Here is a 21,495-nt window from a genome sequence, read left to right as displayed (position 1 = left end):
ATCCTCAGCGGGAAGGTCCCAAGGACGTGCCAAGCCATATTGTGTGTTAGGTGGCAAACCTCCTTTCCTGGGAGGAACCCCAGACATCATTCCTTGCACCCAGTGGAGTGGCCTTAATTATAGGAATCAAAGGCCTGAGGGTGAGGGCCCCCCGTGTTTATATAGCAAATTCGCCCCTTCTCTTCTGACATGGATTCCTGTTGAACATAGATACCAAATAGGGGCAAGTCCAGGAATCAGTCTGGATCTGTGGGGAACCCCAGTGACGTGCTGCAACCCCCTTTCCCTGCCACCTCTCCTCTTCTTGGCTGGAGCTGCGAGGCGTCCAGTGCCAGGTCTGCTTTTCCAAAGGAGTCAGCTGCAGGGCTGTGCCTTGGCTGGGAAGGGAGGAGCTTCCTCATCCGCTCGTGGTTTTGGCATTAGGAAAAAAGCGAGCTTCCTTCCACAGGGCCAGCTTCTTTCTTTAAAGGAAAAGATCCCAGATCAGTTTCACCTGGCTCTCTGCCTTGCTCCCTTCCTCAGTGGGAGCGAGTGGCTGTGCGGTCGGGAGTGGTGTCTGGGAGAAGGTGAAAAGGGGTGAAGTCTGTGCCATAGGAATGCAGAATTTGCTATATCGGATCAGAGTTTGAGCATCCAGCGTGATGCTTCCAATACTTGATTCTTCAGAAGGAAGTGACAGACCTTGGCCGGCTGTGCAATGGGGGCGGGATGTGGGGAAAATCTCTTCTGCGTCGCTAATAAAATGGGAATATTTAAAAATTACAAAAGCCAGAAGATGGGAGAAGAGAAGTGATTTAGCTTCCCCTCCAGGCCTGGTCAGCGGAGGTGTGACCCATCCAGCCAAGTGCCTGCTGGGACGTCTGTCCTGGCCTGTGGTTGGTGTTTCTACAGAAAGAGAAATCTTTCTGCAAAGTGACAGTTCCTGCTGTTTGGAATAAATACTCTGACCCGGCTTGTGGGGCGGGTACAGTGTTGAACGCTGCTGGCATCTCGGTTTTCTTAAAATTCCTTTTAAGAGGAAAGTGCCCAAGTTTGGCAGACACGAACATCAGCTCCCTGGGGCAGCGCCGACTTTCCAGAGCTGCCATGGTTACTTGTCCTGCTATTTCATAAGACAGTCCCAGTTGACAGAGCCATTGAGATATTAAACGCGTCCTGGTGCATCTTCAAAGCCAAAACCACATCAGCACATCTTCAAGCCATAACACGGGGATGTTGCAGCACCCTAGTGGAGTGACATAACATCAGGATGCCTTGTAATGTGGTTATTCTAGGGTGCAGGGTGGAAGAATCCATCTCCGAGGACTGAGATTCTTTTCTCCCTCTCTCGCTCACTTTTATTTCCACTTAGACCAAATGCTGATTTCAGTTGCACGGATGGAAATCCAGAATAACTCCATTAAGCTAGTGGAGTTACTGTGGATCTGCACTGATATAACCAGGAGTAGAATTTGTCCCGTTGTTCATAAGCTTCTTTTAGAAGCCAGAACATTGGATTCCAATGGATTTTGTCCTTTTCAACTTGGCAAATACTTATTTTTTTTCCTTCCACTGTCTCCCGCTTCTCCCTCACCTCTTCACAGCTCCGTCTGCCACCTCTGACCCTGGCCAGTAAACTCAGGGTAACAGAAAATGTTCTGTTGGTTCTGGACAGCAGCCCCAGGGATCTTGAAATAACAGGGAATGCGGTGCTGATCCTAGACAGCCGCAGCATGAGGAATTACAGGAGATTGTTTAATATTCACTGAGTGTAACCCTGAGAAGGCAGTGCCTGGCTATGAAATGTCACTGCACCACAGTCCTGTTTTTCATGTCCTGTTGGACTGTTTTGTTAGGTCACTATTATATATTGCCTGTATTGAGGTAGCTCCCAAAAGCCTCCATCAGACTCAGGGTCCCATCGTGCTAGGTGCTGTACATTTGTACGCTGACAGACATGGCTCCTGCATGGAAGAAATTAAACCTAGCTTGAAACAAGATGCAACAAATGAACATGATAAAGAAAAGCTGGGAAATGGGGAGGGAAATTGAGGATGAAAAAGATAAGATCCAATGGTTATATAGTTCCAGAGGGGTAGCCGTGTTCGTCTGTGTACAGCAAAAACAACGAGAGTTCTGTAGCACTTTAAAGACTAACAAATTTAATTTCTGCAGGCATAAGCTTTCGTGGGCTGTAACCCACTTCGTCAGATGGTTATATAGATTAGCTACAGGCACAGCTCCACAGTTCCTGGTCTTTCCAACTTGTCTGAAATGTAAAATAAACCAAATCATCTATCCCCAACTGCCAGCCAGCCAGCCAGCCATCAGTGGTTTCTTGTCAAAGTGGATCTTAAAGAAGGCAAATTCATCCTTTAGAAGCGTTAAAAGTTTCTCTTCACAAGCCTTCTGTACAATAGAAAATTTCTGCTTAAATTTCCCACCATTGCTTCCACTGGTTCAGCTAGGCCCCTAGCTAGACAGGCATGTGTCTTTTCTGTCATGTCATGTAAGACATTTTCACTACCATGCACCCCCATGCATGGGGTTTAATTTTCTAAGTGCTCACGGGCAGACACACACAAGATGTTGCTGGTTGCTACATGTCAAGCATGTTCACACATGTCACAATTTGCATGACTCTTATGTTTCCCCCCCCACATTCACTGATATTTTCCTCCCTTTCATACTCATTCAAAACCAGAATCTCTACACAGCGACTCGGCCCCCTGCATTTTCTTTGCAGTGTAGATCTATCCATCGGGCTTAAAACACTGACATGTCCTGCAGCCTTATCTACACTAGAATTCCTACCGCAGCTAACGTGGGAGCTGCCCCAGGATTGGCAACGATGGGAGATTTTAGCAGAAGCTTCCAAGCCTCAGAATCTATCTGCCACACTAAAAAAAACCAAACCCCAGCACATGGCTGAAACACCATAGAAAAATGGAGCTTGTGCTCAAGTGTGACAGAGAGATGGGTGTCTCATGTCATGAGGGGTCAGTGTGTCAGAGGCTGGTTCTCCCCCCTCTGCATTCCTCACAAAGCCTAGTCTGTAGTACTTACCTCACAGGAGTGGCATGAGGAGAAAAGTGCCAGTAGATCGATATGGATGGCACAGAAGAACCAAAACCAGACAGACTAGAAAAGGTGTGCCAGGGTAGCTATACCCACAAACCCTCCTAGTGGAGAAATCGTTTTTGCCAGCATAGTTTCTACCAGTTCCCCACATGAAATAAGCTACACCAGCAAAAGCACTTTTTTTTCTTGTTGAAAAGGCTTATTACTGGTAAAAAAAAAAAAAAAAAAAAGTCATAAAATAGCCACCCCTAACTGACATTCTATTATATCAGCCAAAGTTTCTGCTGCAGTCCTGCCCTGATGATGGGTTACTATCAGAAGGGCCAAAGGCAGGATGAAGGGGAATAGGGAAGGAAATTGCTTGATTAACATCCCATTCAGAGAATAAACTCTGGCCCTGGCTTTGCCGTGGGTGTGAACAGGTCCTGTTCTCAGAGAATGGCTGCCCAGGGGGCTCTGCTCAGCCTTGTGTGTTCACACTTCCCCCTCGACCTTTGATGTGGGACACAGAGTTTGGAAGCTGCCTGGCTCCCCTACCGGGGGCATTAGGAGCTAATTAAATCCCTGCATTCTCACCCTGCATGAGGCAGGAACACATTGTCCTGGGGTCAGGGGGAGAGAAGGCCATCAGAAGTTCTGGAGTAATTGAAAGATTGACACGGGTGCAGGAGGGGAGCAGCGTGAATGGACAGTGAGGAAATGCAAGGCTCAGGAAAGCAGACTGGGCAGATTCAGCCCACCACGATCTGGACACTGCATCAGTGGGAATAATTAGGCGTTAAGTAACGTTCAGTGCAATTCAAATTGGTTTTGTTGCCCGAGGAGCAGGGAGATTGTTATAAATGAAGCATTACAAAGAACCTTGCCTGGCCCCCTCCCCAAACCTAAAGGAGATCTGGCTGCTTTCAGTGGTTACAATCAGGTCAAAAGGCACCTAGAAGAGACCTGTCCTCAGATGCAGGCTTCTGCATGCTCGCCAGCGCTGTCAATAGCCACTCAGTCAGCTGGGGCTGTTCTCTGCACTCTGATACCAGTCTAGCCCCCTGCCCACCTCCAAACACTGGTCTGGCCTCTGTTTTTCTGCCTGCAAAAGGGAGCTCAGACCTGATTCCTCTTTGGAGCTGGAATGTGTGACTCACTGCCCCTTTGCCTTTTGTTTAGGGAGGATTTGGCTCGCGTGCCTTGGAGAGCTCTTGTCCAGTGAGGATGGATCCCTTGCACCTCTGGCGGCTGCTGCTTACTGCCTGCGTGTTCGGCTCATCCCAGACGGTGAACCCCTTCGTGGTGCAACAGACTGCCTCTGACCCCTGTTACGATGAAAACGGCGCCCCCCGACGCTGCATCCCTGAGTTCGTCAACGCTGCCTTTGGGAAGGAAGTGCAGGCCTCCAGCACGTGTGGGAAGCCGCCCACTCGCCACTGTGATGCCTCGGAGCCCCGCAAAGCCCACCCGGCAGCCTACCTCACCGACCTCAACACCGCCTCCAACATGACGTGCTGGCGCTCCGAGAGCCTCCACCACACCCCGCACAACATCACGCTCACCCTCTCCCTGGGCAAGAAGTTTGAGGTGATCTACGTCAGCCTGCAGTTCTGCTCGCCCCGCCCCGAGTCAGCAGCCATTTTTAAATCCATGGATCATGGCAAGACCTGGGTGCCTTATCAGTACTACTCCTCCCAGTGCCGGAAGATCTACGGCAAGCCCAACAAAGCCACCGTCACCAAGCAGAATGAGCAGGAGGCGCTGTGCACCGATGGCCACACGGATCTGTACCCGCTCACGGGGGGCCTCATTGCCTTCAGCACGCTGGATGGCCGGCCCTCGGCTCAAGACTTTGACAGCAGCCCCGTGCTCCAAGACTGGGTGACAGCTACGGACATCCGGGTCATTTTCAGCCGCCCCCATTTGTTCCGTGAGCTGGGGGGGCGGGACAATGAAGAAGATGATGGTGGGACCGGCTCATCTTCCTACTACTACGCCGTGGGTGAGTTCCAGGTCGGGGGGCGGTGCAAGTGCAATGGGCACGCCGCCCGCTGCGTGAAGGACAAGGAGGGCAAGCTGGTGTGCGACTGCAAGCACAACACCGAGGGCCCCGAGTGTGACCGCTGCAAACCCTTCCATTATGACCGCCCGTGGCAGAGGGCCAACGCCAAGGAGGCCAACGAGTGTCTAGGTAAGAGATGGTTTGTCGTCCTTGCCCACCACAAGCAGAGCTGGGAGCGTGGGCGGGGAAGCAGGGGACAAAATTCTGTCTGTCTGCATCACACTCATCAACGTGGCATCTCCACAGTGTTCAATGACGCTATGCCAGGGTCAGTGTTTTCTGTCTGTCTGTGGGTATGTCTACGCTGCAAACAGGTCTGGCTGCAGCATATGCAGCCATACTGAGCCAGCCTAGCACTGATCTAACTAGCGTGGGTACTCATAGCAGGGAAGCCAAGGCAGAGGAGCCCAGCTGGGACCCATGGTACGTACTCAAGCTTCCACTTTATTGCCTGTGGCTTCCCTGCTATTGTTATTTGAGCCAGCTAGATCAAAGCCAGTGTGGGTCCTTGGCATGCGCTGCAGACACGTCTGATTGCAGTGTAGACATCCCCATCTCACGCTCATCAAGGCGGCATCTCCATAGTGGTCAATGGAGTTACACCAGGGATGACTCTGGCCCAGTGTTCTGCTTCTCGGAGTAATTACTCCCTTACTGAGCACAGAGCTTCGGTTCTCCTAAAGAGCAGCTGCTTTGGGCCAGATAAATTCAAAATCCCCTCTGTCGTAAACACCTGTTAGATCCACACCTAAAATTCATAACAAACCTCAACCTTCTTAGAGGCTTGGAAAAGCTCAAGTAACTCTTTTACCCGTCCATTAGTAGGTTTCATTCTCATAGGTGTCTTTGCATATTCCATGAACCAACCCGAGGGAAAGGAGGAAGGAGAAAGCATACAATTATGCAGCCGCTTGGGAGGCTAATGAATGTATGCAGAGGATACTGGAGAAGCTTGTTCGGTTTTTTTATGTCTAATGTGTTGTTTATATGTGCCAGACCCCAACTTCCTGTTCAAAACTATGTTGCAAGAATACTTTTATAATGGCTTAAAGTTTCAAAAGTTGTCACTGCTTGTGGGGCTCCCAAAAATTCAGTTCGTTCCTGTGTTGAAAATGTATAGGCTACTGTTCCTCCCTCAGCCTTCTCAATCTCAAAACTGGTTGAATCAGTTTTGCTCACGCAAGCAAACAGACTCCAAAAAAACAAACAAACAAACAAAAAAAACCCAGCCTCAGGTAGGAGCCAAATCTGGAAAAGTTTGGACTGACAGGTGAAACTTCAGGAAAATCGTGAACTGAAAAGAGAAGAATAAAATGGGAACAATGACAATAGCTTCTGCTAGTCACCCTGGCTGTAGCAATCCATTCTATCCAAGCCACTGTCATGCTAATTTTAAACACGCACCTACGCAAAAGCGTTTGCTTTTCTGTTTGTTTATATTTTTTTATTATTTTAATACAAAAGAGGCTAAATGTTATTAGAAAGCCTCTTCCCGCAATACTCCCAGCCTGACGACGTGCACGAGCAGCTGTTACTAGACATTGCTCCGCAGACTCTTGGGAGTTTTCTATTCCAGTGTTGCCTGCACTAGTGACTGATTCTCCTCTCATCCACACCAGTATATGTCCAGCGTAACTCCACTAGAACCAGTGTGAAAGGGGGTTATTAAGCCAGAGGAGACTTGGGGGCTGAGGGATTCAGATAAAGGTCTGGATTTTGAGGATGCTTTTCCAAACCTGACCTTTGAACCTCGTGTGGTTCATCTCCCCCGGCCCCGGGTTCTGATTGCATCACTGAATGGCTCGGCTGGTCTTGGACCACCCACATGTCCATGCTTGAGACAGCAAAGCGTTCCCTGACCTATCATAGGGCAGGTAATGTTCGCCATCCCTTCCAGAAACATCCACGGAGATTGCTCCTTCCTTCCCACCCCCACCACCAGCAGGGTCAGTCCTTTGGCAGATGGAACTGAAAAGATAAATGAAGGAGAGAAAAGAAAAGCCAGGAGAGGGAGGCAGAGCCGCGCTGGCCCTTTAAGATGTCCCTGACAAGCCTGCCACACAAAGGCAGCTTAGCAGAGCTGCCGTGTGAAAGTTTTTCCTGTCGGCTCCATCCCCTCGGCCTCCCTTTGCCCGCTCAGGCTTTGTACCCTCTGTGAAGGGACCTGAAAGAGCTCCTCCATCACACGCCTCCGAAGGGCTTAGCGGTTGAAAGCCGGATTAGCTCCTCAAGCCTTCCCCTCTGTGCCTTTCAACAATGACATCTCGCCCCGCCAGCAGGAACAGACGCAGCAATTAGCACCAATTAAAGAGAGAGGGCCTGGCCGGGCCACTCGCTTTGCACAGCCAAGGCCTTCCCTCTCTGCCTGTCCTGTGAATCGCCCTCCGTCCTCATTCCAGGGGACCTGTGCCTCTGGTCGCTGAGCTAAGTCAAACCCGAGCCTCGGGTCGCTGGGAGAAGGTGGCTCAAAGAGAAGGTGCCGCCATGATGGAAAGTCAAACTGCGCAAAGGCGGAGGGCATGAGTCGTGGCAGCTGAATTCTGGTGCTGGGCCAAGGCAGATCTGCAGAGTGCCGTATTCCAGCACTGGCTACAGCTACCACAGATGATCCGGTGGAGTTTACAAATGCATTTTTTTCTCAGTGTTCCCATTGGGGCTGTCACCTCTCATCTCAGCTTGGTATCATTCCCAAAGGGCCGGATTCACCCCCTAGGGTAGTTCAGAACCAGCCTCCAGCGAGAGGCCCATGCTTTTCTCCTCGGCTGACACCACGCCGGGGGAAAAATGACAGGAAATTATTTTTAACTGATTTTTACGCATCTCTGAGTAAGTGAAACCAGGCAAAAGTGGGGTTCAAAAACTGTCTTCTTTGTGGCTGCCTGGACAGGTTCTTTCCTTCTTCTGTAGCATCACTTGCATGGCCGTGCGTCTGGAGCCGTGTCTCCTGTGGCTGCCACCCTCAAAAGTCCTGAGATTCTGGAGGAAATCCTGAGAGCTGGACAATGCCCCCTCAGTCCCCCAAAGCTAACTCTGTGGGAGGCCCTGCAGTGACACTTGGAGTTAATTTGGCCCAGAGTATAGAAGCAGAAAATGGGGAAGGCACTGAGGGACTCTTTGGGACCCACTAATGTTGCTGAATTTCTGTGAGTTGGGTCCTGGCAAAGAGAGGCTCCTGTTAGATTCCCAGAACAACCTGGTGTCAGATCACAGATGGATTTTTGTTATAATGATTTGGGCGTTTCCCGTCCCAGCTGAATCATAGGAATGCCTTGGTGGAAACGAACCCACAGAGAAATGTGCATTGAACGTTGTTTTTGCGGACCTCAAAAAAGCCATGGGTTTGAGTTTCAGGAGGATGCAAGGATCGGCCCTTCTCTTGGAACTGCCTGCCGCTGTCTGTTTCCAAGTGCTGGTATAAGGGGCCCACTTAACCATGTTATCCTATGGCACCAAAGAGTCACATGATGCCGTGTGTCGCTGGGTTGTGTCATGGCGCTGTACGGGTGCAATTCTGGTCACATTCAGGCCTGCCCTTAGTGCTCACTGGTTTGCCTGTCTCCTTGGTGGGAGGAATCAACTCTAGGACAAGTTGAGAGGGTACTTCACCCTGCAAGGCTCATTCAGTCCTTGACTTCTCTCGGGAGGATCCAGGGGGTGACGGGCTGTGGTGTGGTGGTGGCTGCCGTTGAGCTGAGGATATTTGAATGGAAGCCACCAGCTTATTTCATGTCTGCCATCAAACAGCCACCTGCTGGTAGCAAGTTTTGCTTATGTTGGGCTGAGTCAGCCGGAAATGCTCCATATCTGATTACCAGTCCGCAGTGGTGTACGGAGGGTCTCTGGCACCCGGGGGCCAAGCCTACATTTACGTCCCCCCAAGTCTTGCGCTCCCCCGAACAGGGCAGGAGGGGTCCTGGTGCCGCTCCCCAGCTGCCTGGGGGGGTGTCTGTGCCTGTGGGGGGTGGGGTGAGGCTTGGGGGGTGCAAATGCAGGCTTGGTTCTGCCCCCCTGCAGTTACCCACCACGCAGCGCCCCCCTCTCCCGTTGCAGCGCTGGCTCGGACGGGGTGGCCTCACTCTCCCCCGGCATGGGGAGGGGGGCTGGGCCAACTCTTCATGACACACGTGGGGGGAGGTGATGAGAGGTGTCCCTCAGAGCTTCCTGCACCCGCCACCCATTGTGAAGGGCCAGCCGAGCACCCCTCCGTGCTTACCTGCCGCTCCAGCTCCGCAGCCCAGCGCCGGCTCAGATAAGGCGGCCTCACCTCCCTGGTGGGGGGGAGGGCGCCGGGCCAGCCCCTCATGAGGCGTGGGGGGGGGAGGCACTGAGGGGTGTCCCTCAGAGCCTCCTGTGCCGCCACCTCCTGTGCATCATGAAGGGGGAGCTTGGCACACCCGTCCGCAGGCCAGTGCCCGGGGGCCTGTCCCCCCCAGGTACACAATTGCCAATCCCCTGAGCAGCAGGTCAATTTGGGGGACAAACAATAATGGTGGTACCCTGCCCAGTCTTCACCCCTTGTTCCTAAAGGGGCCGATGTTTACATCACAATGATCAACAGGGAAATAGTGAACCATATTGATCATAGAATCAGAGAAGACGGGGGGTTGGAAGGGACTTTAGGAGGTATCTAGTCCCACTCCCTGCTCAAAGCAGGGCCAACCCCACCTAAATCATCCCAGCCAGGGCTTTGTCAAGCCGGGCCTTAAAAACCTCTATGGATGGAGATTCCACCACCTCCCTAGGTAACCCATTCCAGTGCTTCACCACCCTCCTAGTGAAAAACTTTTTCCTAATGTCCAACCTAGACCTCCCACACTGCAACCTGAGACCACTGCTCCTTGTTCTGTCATCTGCCACCACTGAGAACAGCCTAGCTCCATCCTCCCTGGAACCCCCCTTCAGGTAGCTGAAGGTCGTTATCAAATCCCACGCCGCCCCACTCTTCTCTTCTGCAGACTAAACAAGCCCAGTTCCCTCAGCCTCTCCTCATAAGTCATGTGCCCCAGCCCCCTAATCAATTTCATTGCCCTCCACTGGACTCTTTCCAATTTGTCCACATCCTTTTTGTAGTGGGGACACAATACTCCAAATGCGGCCTCACCAGTGCCGAATAGAGGGGAATAATCACTTCCCGCGATCTGCTGGCAATGCTCCTATTAATGCAGCCCAATATGTCATTAGCCTTCTTGGCAACCAGGGCACACTGCTGACTCATATCCAGTTTCTCGTCCACCCTAACCCCCAGGTCCTTTTCTGCAGAACTGCTACTTAGCCAGTTGGTCCCCAGTCTGTAGCTGTGTATGGGATTCTTCCATCCTAAGTGCAGGACTCTGCATTTATCCTCAGGTTTCTTGTGACCCAATCCTCCAATTTGTCTCGGTTACTCTGTATCCTATCCCTACTCTCCAGCATATCTACCATTGCCCCCAGTTTAGTGTCATCCTTGAACTTGCTGAGGGTGCAATCCACCCCATCCCCCAGATCATTAATGAAGATTTTAAACAAATCCAGCCCCAGCCCCAGCCCCAACCACTGGGACACTCCGCTTGTTACCGGCTGCCAACTAGACATTAAGCCATTGATCACAATCCACTGAGCCTGCTGATTTAGCCAGCTTTCTATCCCCTTATAGTCCATTCATCCAACCCATTTATCTTTGACTTGCTGACAAGAATACTGTGGGAGACTGTATCAAAAGCTTTGCTAAAGTCAAGGTATTTGTCCACCACTTTCCCCACATCCCCAGAGCCAGTCATCTCATCAGAGAAGGCAATCAGGTTGATCAGGCATGACTTGGCCTTTGTGAATCCATGCTGACTGTTCCTGGTCACCTTCTTCTCCTCAAAGCGCTTCAAAATGGATCTTTGAGGACCTGCTCCTTGATTTTTCCAGGGACTGAGATGAGGCTGACTGGTCTGGCGTTACCTGGATTCGCCTCCTTCCCTGTTTTGAAGATGGGCACTATGTTTGCCTTTTTCCAAGCATCCAGGACCTCCCTTAATCGCCACAAGTTTTCAAAGATAATGGCCAATGGCTCTGCAATCACATCAGCCAACATCCTCAGCACCCTTGGATGCATCCGGTCCCATGAATTTGTGCATGTCCAGCTTTCCTAAATAGACCTGAACCTGTTCTTTCAGCACTGAGGGCTTCTCACCTCCTCCCCATACTGTGCTGCCCAGTGCAGTGGTCTGGGAGCTGACCTCGTCTGTGAAGACAGAGGCAAAAAAAGCATTGAGTACCTCAGCTTTTTCCACGTCATCTGTCACTAGGTTGCTTCCCTTGATTATTTGGCTTGCCCTCATTAGGCTTCAGAGTTGAACTCCCCTTGAGATGAATGGGGCAGATCAGACCCCCTTTGAGCACTCTTATTTCAGGCTGTCTGCAGACTCAGGCAGACAGGTCATATTTGGAGGATTTTCTTAATTTGCAGTCAGCAGGGTTCAAGAATTGAGTTTGAAAATATAAAAGCAAAAGCTTAAATTCTGCCAAAGTCTAAGGAAGCTGCAGAGAGTCACAACCTCCCAGGCCACCCTGTTCCCTCCTTCCCATTGCCTGTTCATCTCTGCCACTCCTGCATACCAGCTCCTCCCTCCCAGCACCCTTGCGTCTTTCCAGCCCGCACAGCCCACCGCCTTTGTGCAGACACCGCCCCTCTTTCCCGCAAGTGACTAATGGACCTTGCTCAGCAGTTAGGTTTGTTAGTTTCTTGTGAGAGTTGGAAAGAGAAGCCATGAGATGGAAGCTAGGCCCAGGATGTGCTCCTTCCCTGGCCCGTGCTTTGGCACAATTCAACGAGATCTCATGCAGATTAAACCTCTGTGTGCTGCGGCGGGGGGGAGGAGAGATCCCTCCCTCACACCCACTTCCTGAGGGGCATTGGCTGGCCTGCCAGCAGCCCCCCTGGGGCCAAGGGGTCAGAATTGCCAAGAGGGAAGGACGCCCCCCAATAACTTATGGACGCTGCAAGATCGCAGTCATGTCCCTCACTCCTGTTGTGATCCCACTGGCTTCATTTTCATAGGCCTGGGGCTTTCGTTTTCTCTTTAACAGCCCCCGAGCGGGGGGAAGCAGAGGGTGTGAATGTGTGCGCACCAGCTCCTCCCAGGGATTGTGTTAGAACGAAGCCGAATTAGTCTTGCTGGGGTTTCCCTGCCTGCCCCACATTTCATTATGAGCGCGCATGCATCAGACACTGCATTCTTCAGGCTCCTGCTATTGGAGTGAGTCTTGTCAGAAAGGCTTCCGCAGACACCCCAGGCTGCGTGCGGGGGGATTAGTGGGACGCAGCCGCTGGAAGTAATTGATCCCCTCTCTGGTAATTCTGGAGCTCTTGTTCCCTTGCTTGCCACCCTGGCTGGAGCATTTTTCTGAATGGATTACAGAAGGGAAACCTTGCTCCGGTGACCGGAATCCGTTCCGTTTGGAGAGGAGCAAAAGGGTGGTAATAGCGGAAAGCTTTGATCCCAGCATGCACCAGGGAAATGGTAAATTCCCCTGGAAGAGCCAAACTGCTGGAGCTTCCCCAGCCTTGAGCTGAGCGATGTAATAGCTGGCCGAGCTGGGAAGCCAAAGACCTGATGAATTTGTAACACCAGTGTCTGTGAACAACACCTGGGGTCACAATCTGTTTGTTGACGGCCCTTTGTCTCACCCATCTCAGCTCTGTCCTGGGTTGATTTCCCGCTCTCTTATCTTGGGGCACCTGTAGATAGAAAATTAATGCAGAAATTCAAATTGGTGTAAGCCTGGATCTGGATCCTTTAAGGAGACTTTGTGCCCCTTCAAAAAAATATTCCCAGCTGCCTGTAACCTGCTCTCTATTGTCTGCAGCCCCTTTGAGCAGAAGAATTGGTTTGAAACTGCTTTGAATTTTCAAAGCCATTTTCCCAGCATGGAGAGGCCTTCATCAGCGCAGCATCAAAGCCGTTGGAGCCTCTCCACCAAGCCAGCAACATCAGCAGACAGGCTTTACCAGAGCTGGGTCGGCAGTTTATCCAAATGGGCCTGCAAGCCAGGTGAGAACAGGCTTTCTTCCCACACTCTGGCTGAGCCGGGCTGCAGACAGCTGAGGAATCGCCTTTCCTTCAGGATTCTGGTGATTCCAAGGATGCAAGGGAACGTGGTCAGCATAGAAGGGATTTGCTTCCAGTGTTGTACATCAGCACCTGCTCTGGGAACAGGGCCGGCTTTGTGTTTGAGGCTCCTTGTGGTCAAGTCACATTTCCCTGGTGTGAAGAGGTTCTTCCCAGAATTGGGACTAACCCTCAGATCCCTCCACATCTTCACGGAGTTAGTTATCACAAGGCTGAGATCGGGAGAACTGCCCTCCCCCGCCTCTGTTTGATTAATCCCTGTCTGCGCACCCTTCCCTGGTTCCGGTTCGGAAGCTGCACTGGGTGTCCATAGGACCTGGCTTCTCTTCCCACCTCTGCCACTGATCGCGGGAAAAGTCACAGCATCCCCACCTCTGTGCCTCAGTTTCCCCATGTGTACAACGGAGTTAATGACACTGACCTCCTTTGTAAAGCGCTTGGAGTGGTATTGCACAGAAGCCCTTCCAAATGTTGTTGTTGTTTTGTTTTTAGTGTCACAGGGCTGCGGTTGTTGCGATTGCTGGATGCAGCCCTGACACACCAAGAGGCCTGAGCCCATGGCTCCAGCCCCAGGCCGTGCTGAATGTCGTTGGCCATGTCTGGGAGGTAACAGAACCCAAGGTCTGGTTAGTAGCCTGAAGCCACTACCTATCCCCTGTAAGATAATCCTACGTGGAGAGAAGGGAGCACAACCAGGGAATAGCTGAGGACCCGAGCTGGAAGGTGACCTGTATTGCGTGCAGTTCCATCAGAGATCTCAGGAAATCTTAGAGACGGCTGCTGCCAAGCTCCATCTCTAGAGCTTCTGGGGCAAAGAGAACAAGCTTCCCGGAGGCAGGTGTGGAAAGTGGGATGAGAGAGAAACACCAAGAGTTTCTAGTTGTAATATGTGGCCTTAAATGCCAGGCGTCAAGTCTCCCATCCAGCCTGGCTCATGGTTGCTGCTGATGGCTGCAAAGGGATGCTTTGGGAAAGGCCCGGGTGAGCTAAAAATGCCTCCTTTCAGGTTTGCACTGGGGCCCAGCCCTGTGACTGCAGATGTGGGTTCAGTCCAGCAGGACTGAATGCAAGTTGAGGCTGAATTTACCCACGCAGAGGCGGCCACTCCCATTCAGACGGGAAGGAGTGGCCTGTACTATTTTGGAATGAATCGTGGCCACCGGAGTAGGCTGGACCAAACGCTAATGACTCTGGCGCAACGTGCAGAGCCACCAAGAACTGCGCAGCTGGAGATCAGTGGAGGGCGAGGAGATGTTTGCTAGCCAGATGGGCTCCGGCTAACAATGGCTGAGCCTTTGAACTTTATGGCTGAGCCTCCACCAGCTCAGCTGCCTTTCTGACCCCTTGCTTCTGCCAAAAGGGGGTTGAAAAATCTCCAAAAAGCGGCATTCCTTGGGGGATTCTGACAGTGAGCCCTGGCCCCAGCCACTTCCCAGCATCACTCGAAGTGTCCCAGAGTGGGGAAAAACGAACCAGGCTTTGCTGAACCTCAGGGAAGGCTCTGGGTGAGTTTAGAGAGAAGGTTTGGTCAGTTCTTCTGGCACGCATGTATACACGCCCTGACACCTCAGTGCTGCAGGGTGCTGCAGGAAGCGCTCCAGTGAGACCGCAGTAAGCCTCCCAGTGCTGTCAGCTATGACTGTTGACTTTTCTTTATCAGGCACAATGTATTTCTTTAGGGTGGGAGGTGAAGGGTTTTTTTGGGTCTAGATTCCCCCTCTCGCAGGGTGGAAGTAGAAACCATGTCTTGCAAGCATCCTGGCTGGGCACTCCTCCAGCGAAAGCAGGGGCGTAGCTCGAATCCATTGTGGGTTTGGCAGGACCGGCCATTCTAGGGTTTCGCTGAGACTGTTCCGTTAAATAATTAGTCCCAGTGAATTCCCAGACTCAGGGGCTCTCGCCCCACTGCTCGCCAGCCAGGCCTCCATCATCCCCAGAGCGAGGGAGCCCTCTACCTGTCCCTTGCCAACCTGGGCTCCATCATCCCCTGAGCAAGGGATCCCTGTACCCATCCCTTGCTAGCTCAGGCTCCGTCATCCCCAGAGTTAGGGTTCTCTCTTCTCTCCCAGTTGTCTTCGGTATCGGCCGTATGATTTGACACCCCTGTTGTTTGTGCTCACATGTTGCCAGTCTGTGGTGACAGAGAAAGCTTCACCTCGGGGAGAGCAGGAGCTGACTGTTGTGGTAGCGACTGTCTCCCTGGGATTGCCAGGGCTACTCTCCCTGTCAGGGCACAGAGCACCAGAGCGTTGGTGCAAAGGAGCTTCCAGCCAGGTCAGGGAAAGTTAAGGAGTCCCAAATACACTTGAAAGGGGAACAGAGGGTGACCCCACTGCAGAGGATTTAAGTTGGATTAGGCTATTATTGCAAGTGAATTGTTCAGGTGATTGTTTAATGGGGCATACTGTCTAAGGAAGGAAGCAAGGTACCATGTAATTAGCCCCAAACTGTGCAATTAAATTCTTATTAATACTCCAAACAGCAGGGAACGCTCAAGCCTTTAATTAGTGATTAACGTGAGACAGACAGGGAGCTGCAGCCAGACCAGCTCTCAGTTACAGCACAAGCCCTCCAGGAGGAGGGGAGATGGTGTGATTAGCAGTGGGAGCTGTGGACGGCTGCGAAGGAGGAAGGGTGAGGCATGTTTTGCAAACTGCCCACTCCTCTACTTCCCCAAGTGAGATCTGTGCCCCCTAGGAGAACGAGGCTCTCCTGGGTCTTAGCACAGCCGCCTGCCTGTGCAACTTGGATTCTCCCAATCAAGCTGGCACAACTGGGCTGCCAGCCACTCTCCCAAGCAGGATTTCCACTGGGCTCTGGGGCTCAGATTATTAAAGCTAGTTAGGTGCCTATCTGCATCTTTAAGCACCTTTGAGTGCAGCCCAGTGCACCTTGTCCACCCCAGACTCTCTTCCCTAGACTTTCCCACTGTCGCTAACAGCTGCGCAACTCCCCCAGCAGCGGCAGAGGTGGGGTCGTGGAGCAGCCACGGTGCCGGCTGCTGCTCGCCGTGGGGGAGACTAGCCAGCGCTCCTCCTTGGTCTAACAGCTCCCACCGACGCTAACGAGAGTTGAACCAGCGATGCCAGTGCAGGCCAGCACTGAGTGCTTGTGATAACCCCACTCCGCGTCACCCAGCCCTGCCCATGCCCTGACTGCACTAGCTCTCCCGGCGTTGCTACCAGCTAAGCCGCACCAGTGGCGAAGTGGAGGGGGAATAAGAGATGGAAGGAGAATATTATCTTCTCCTGGTTCTAAAAGTACAAGCAGGCCACGTGCCCTGCTAGTGATTGTCCTGGCAGACCTGATCCTCAAAGGTAGAGAGAGAGCTAACTTCCCTTGAGTCCCAGGAGAGTTAGGCACCTAACTACTTCTGAGAATCTGGGTCGTCCTGGATCCACGATCTCACCCAGGCAACACGACTTTGGGATTTGTTGTCTTTTGAGGCTCAGGCGATGTTAGAGAGGGTGGGAGTTTTTTATTGGGGGTGTACAAAACGACGTTGATTTTAGCCCAGGCCTGCTACATTTCAGATCCCCGTGCTCCTGAGCCCCGCATGCTCCTGTTTTTCAGAAAGAGCTATTTCCTCATTTGCTGTGTGTTACAGCTACTCCAGCATGAGCAGGCTCCATCACCCCAAGCCCGTAGAGATGCAGGAATGACTCACGTCATTCCTCCACCCCCAGCCCAGGCTTGGAGCACTTGGGGCTGCCTTGTCCATCTTTCCTCAGCTGGAAGGAACTCCGCCTTGGCCCAGATCTGGAGAGGGCAGCAGGGGATGACAAGAGGATTGCTAGCGACCACCTTCAAAAGCTTGGTACATGCTGCGGGATCCTGAACTGCAGCAGCCATGGCTCGCATGGACACTCACAGGGCAGTAGCATCTTATTTCACGGAGGAGGAGAGGCGGGCGTGGGAAAGAAAGTGGGGTGTGCCTCCTCCGGCCAGCAGTGCGGCAGGACCTGGCAGCTGGCACTGGCTCTCCATACTCCTGGGGCTGGAAGGAATTTCCAGCTGATGGCCCCTCCATGCTGTGAGGAGAGGGGCCTTTGCTCACGTGTGTTAAACAGCAGGGGCAGGCAGGGCCAACTGTATCGTAAGGCCTTGGCTGTGTCTGGGCCTCAGGAGAGGCCTGTTTCATGCCCCGGGGGTGAGGCTAAGAGAGGAGTACCCAGACAGATCCCTTTGCATTCAAGCCTTTGGCACAGCCCCGGGAGCAGCTGTCCGCAAAGAACCCACCCCAGGTATCGCATGAGATCCAGCGCAAGCCACACGACAGGGCTGCGGCGTCTGTCGGTAGCTGGCCAGTCATGGGGGCAGCGTTCAGTAAAGTTGATGGTTCTTTTCATTGCTGTGGATCCAAGGGTCTGGATTCCGGTTCCCAGCCCTCCTCATGGGGCCACTCCTGGGGCAGCATGTCGGAAATGGGCTCAGGAACTCCTCCAGGGCTTGGATGTTGCTAATGGGATGCAGTGGGGTGCAGCGATCCCATCACTTGCTGGGTCCCCTGGGTGGCTTCTCTCCCTCCATTGCAGTAGGCCCGCGGCCAGTTACTCTCTCACTCATTAAACGGGAGCAGAGGGAAATGGGACAAGACTGACCAATTATTTACCTGACCTTTCCCTTCCTCGGTTCCACACTCCCTGCCTCACCAACCTCCAGGGGAACACTCCAGCGGGGCTTCCCTCCACCTGAAGAGCTGAGCAGAAGCAGGGCACTTGCACTTGGGTGTTGCTGAACTAGATGCAAGCTGGCCACGGCTCGGATTTATAGCATGAGCCACCCTCAGCGTGGGGGCGTCTTGCGGAGGCTGCCCTGAGTTTGTAGCTATAGAGTAATGCTGTGAATTGCCAAGCTTGTGAAGCAGCGTCTCTGGCCCACCATCACCACCTGTGCGGGATGGCTGTGATATCGTGTCCCTGTGGGGTAATACAACTCATTACTTCAGGCCTGGAAACCTTGCCTCGGCCCGGGATGGCAGAGTGGCCGGGCAAACAACCCGCGTTGGTAAGCAGCGGGGGGTTCTGTTGTCTCCCAGATAGGCTGAAGATGGATGGCAGCGTTGCAGCTGCTGCCTGATTTTTGCTGGTATTCATGTGTGACGGGGGGTCAGTTTGTCACCTTAGCAAACCCCGTTAAGGTGACACGTTGATTGCGCCAAGGGGCGGTTTGCTTGTTCAATAGCAGCAGTGCTGGACCTCAGCCAGAGTCAAATGTTCGGTTTGGAGAAGCACCCAGAAGCTCACGTACAAGGGCCTTCGGAGCCCAGTTCTCCTTTTGTCTTGATTTGTCACTGCGGCAAACCCACTGACTTCCACAGCGTCCCTCCCGTTTATTGGCTTGATCCAAAACTCCTTGCAGTCAATGAGAAGCCTCCTGCTGCCTGCAGTGGGCTTTGGATCAGGCCCACGCCACAGTGGGAGGGAGAGAATCAGACCCTTGTGTAGCCCCCGTGTGCAGTCTCATTAAGTTTAAGGGGCATCCTCCCTGCTTGCCAGAAACTGGGCGGTGCTGTGCACCCTAATAACACCTATTGCTTAAATAGCTCTGTCCAGCCACAGACCTCAAAGCATTTTGCAAAGGAGGCAAGGATCATTATCCCCATTTTGTAGACACCCAGCAGCTGAACCAGAAAAGAAACAAAATTGGCTGAGCACCAATCCACTGCCATGTCCACTAGGCCTCCGATCTAACCCTAGTCACCCTCCTCTCCAGGAGAGTTGGGGGTACTCAGTACCCTGCAGAGTCAAGACCTGTGTGGCAGGGCTGCAGGATGGAGCCCTCCCATGGGAGTAAGCTGCCAAGAGCCAGCTTTCTCTTGAGAGTCCCATTAGGTTGGAAGACTGTAAGAACAGCCTTTTCCCTTCTCTCCTGCCACTTATCGCCTGGTCCCAGCCAGAATGTGGAAACGCAAAATCCCAGCAGATGCAAAAATGAAAAATAACAGCAGGGTCACCCACTCGTGGGATTTCATTCCAGGTCTCACCATTTTTCATGCTTTTCTTAAAGCCCCAGCTCCTGGAGTCATGTGAGAATCTCTGCTTTGGTTTAAAACAAAAGTAATTTTCTATCCCTCATGGTCGTGGAGCAAATGTAAAACTCAAAACCCAAAAGGCAACTAAAAGGAACCCAAAAGGTATGATTTGTCAACCAATCTGGTGATTTTTGGGGATGCTGATTTGTGATTTTTGAACATTGGGGATTGGCAAATCCTGCAACCGGAGGCAGAAAAATGTTACCGAGCTATTCCACAGTTTCAGAAAGCTTCTGTGTGGAGTGAGGTCTGGTTTGGGGAGATGGCTCAGGGTGGTTCTGAACCTCATTTCGCACCCCACCCTTCAGCGGTGTCTCCCCACCTCTGCTGCTGGGCCTGAAAGCAAAAGCAGAGGGAGAGGGGCCTTGACAATAGGCAGCAGGCAGCTGTTTGACCCTGAGGGGTTAACTCTCCCCAGCTTTCTTCTGCCGGCTTCTTCCAGGGATTGAAGCTCAGTGCAGGGGAGGTGGGGTTAGGGGAGAAAATTTCACACACTGACAAGCAGGCCCAGCAGTTAAATCTCGGGCTGACATGTTAATGAATTTCACAGTACGCCTGGAAAAACTCTCACCCAGACTCAATTTACCAGCGAAGCGGGGGAGGGAGCGGGCGCTGGGTTTAGCCGAAGGAAATCTTGTTCCCATTATGTTTTTGTGAGAGTGTTAAACAGGAACTGGCAGCGCTTTTTCCTTTTTATCTCACACACGTGGATTTGGAATTTTTTTTGCCCCCCTTTGGGTTCCTGCGGCTAATAAAAAATAAAGGGTATGTGTGTGGTGTGTGGGGGGATGAGGGATGAGGGGGGAGAGGTATGAAATCAAATGAGTTTAGCAGCTCCCTCCTCTGTTGCAGTCGTGGGAGCAGATTCCCACCTCCCTCTTCACCACAGCACCCTGGCCACAGCTGGCACCGTTCATGCTCCTCATGGGCCTGGCACTGCACAAAAACAGAAGGAGCTTTGCTGCTCCACCCCCACACCCTAGTGCAAGGCGGGTGGTCCTCTCCAAAGGCCAGGCCAGGGTCTGCTGGGAAAGGGGGCTGTGGGGAAAGGCCAGGAAGCAACAAACATGGAGACCTAGTTCCTCTTGCACCTCAGGGGCCCAGTCCTGTCCCCCCGACAGCAGTAGCAAAATCCCTATTGCCTTTAAGAGGGCAGAGCCTAAGGGAGTGGGGCGCGTCTGTGGGCTTTTTTCACATAAAAGGCTCTTCTGGACTAGCGGTGACACAGAGCTGGCGGCCTGGCAAAGATGATGTATGCTCACCCTGCCTGTGCCCCCAGGGGGCAAAAGGCTCCTGGCCATGGGTGGAGGGGCCGTAATCTAGTCAGAAAGGTGGTATATGCCTCTCAAAGCCAAAGCTGCAGGTATGGAGACCTCCATTCTCCTCCTGGTTCAGACACTGACTCCCTGGGTGGCCTTGGGCAAGTCACTTAGACCCAGAGCCATGAAGTGCCTAACTCCACCAATTCCAATGGGAGTTAGGAGTCTAAATACCTTTGAGGATCTCCGTGCCACAGTTTTCCCATCTCTGAAATGGGGATAATAATCATGACCCCCTTAGGGGGGTTCTGAGTCTAAAGTCATCAGCGAGGAGTACCTAGCAGTGCATGCAGATGTGGTGTCCCTGTGTGCCAGGCAGATAGGAGCCACTGGCAGCGTAGGCAGGCGTTGCAGGTGGGATGGTGAGTGGATCAGTGCCAGCCCCGAGGTCTCCTGGTCCATCCCAGCAGCATGCTGTCTGGTGCCACTGGGGGGCTGAGAGCTGAGCAGACATCTGTTCCTGGGTAGCTCTGTGCCATAGCTAGCGGCCATCTGTTGGTAGCGAGGGGGGGGATTCCGTGGCAGCAGGATGGCAGGTGCCCAGCTGGCTCCGTTGGCCTTTCTGCTGGGAGTCTCGTTCTAACAATCCAATTTGCACTTGTCTCTGATTTACGGCAGAGCTGCCCTTCCATGCCCCCTCTTCCACATGTCCCTGCTCCTCAGCAGTGACCCCCACAGCCCCCGGCCCAGCGGGGCACCGCAGATATTACACATCTGGAGCACACATGGAAGGAAGCTGCTCGGTCGTCTCCCGTCCTGCCGGCAGTGAAGCCATGAGCAAGTGGATGGGGCAAAGAGAGGCTGATCACGGCTCCCCTGGAGGGAATCACACTGGACACTCGGCGCTAGGCACCTGCCTTCTTCTGAATCTTCCCTCCCCTCTGCCTGCTGCAGCGCTCTTTGTCTGCCAGCAGTGCCCGGCCCTCCGAATCTCCCCGTTCC

At 52.7% G+C, this 21,495-nt stretch overlaps 1 protein-coding gene across 1 annotated transcript in view; it reads left to right on the top strand.

The window, feature by feature from the left end:
• NTN3 (netrin 3) overlaps window positions 1–21,495 on the top strand; it is a 76,469-nt gene that overhangs the window by 15,830 nt on the left and 39,144 nt on the right. Inside the window, exon 2 of the mRNA XM_067551527.1 lies at window positions 4,222–5,233. Within this exon, the coding sequence (XP_067407628.1) occupies window positions 4,267–5,233 (967 nt within the window). The 5' untranslated portion in view covers window positions 4,222–4,266. The remainder of the gene's footprint in view (window positions 1–4,221; window positions 5,234–21,495) is intronic.

The sequence above is a fragment of the Emydura macquarii genome, unplaced genomic scaffold (genome assembly GCF_026122565.2).
Source record: "Emydura macquarii macquarii isolate MOO-44397 ecotype Brisbane River unplaced genomic scaffold, CSIRO-AGI_Emac_v2 contig_1348, whole genome shotgun sequence".
NCBI classification, from domain to species: Eukaryota; Metazoa; Chordata; order Testudines; family Chelidae; genus Emydura; species Emydura macquarii.
This window is presented reverse-complemented; position numbering and strand designations above follow the sequence as displayed.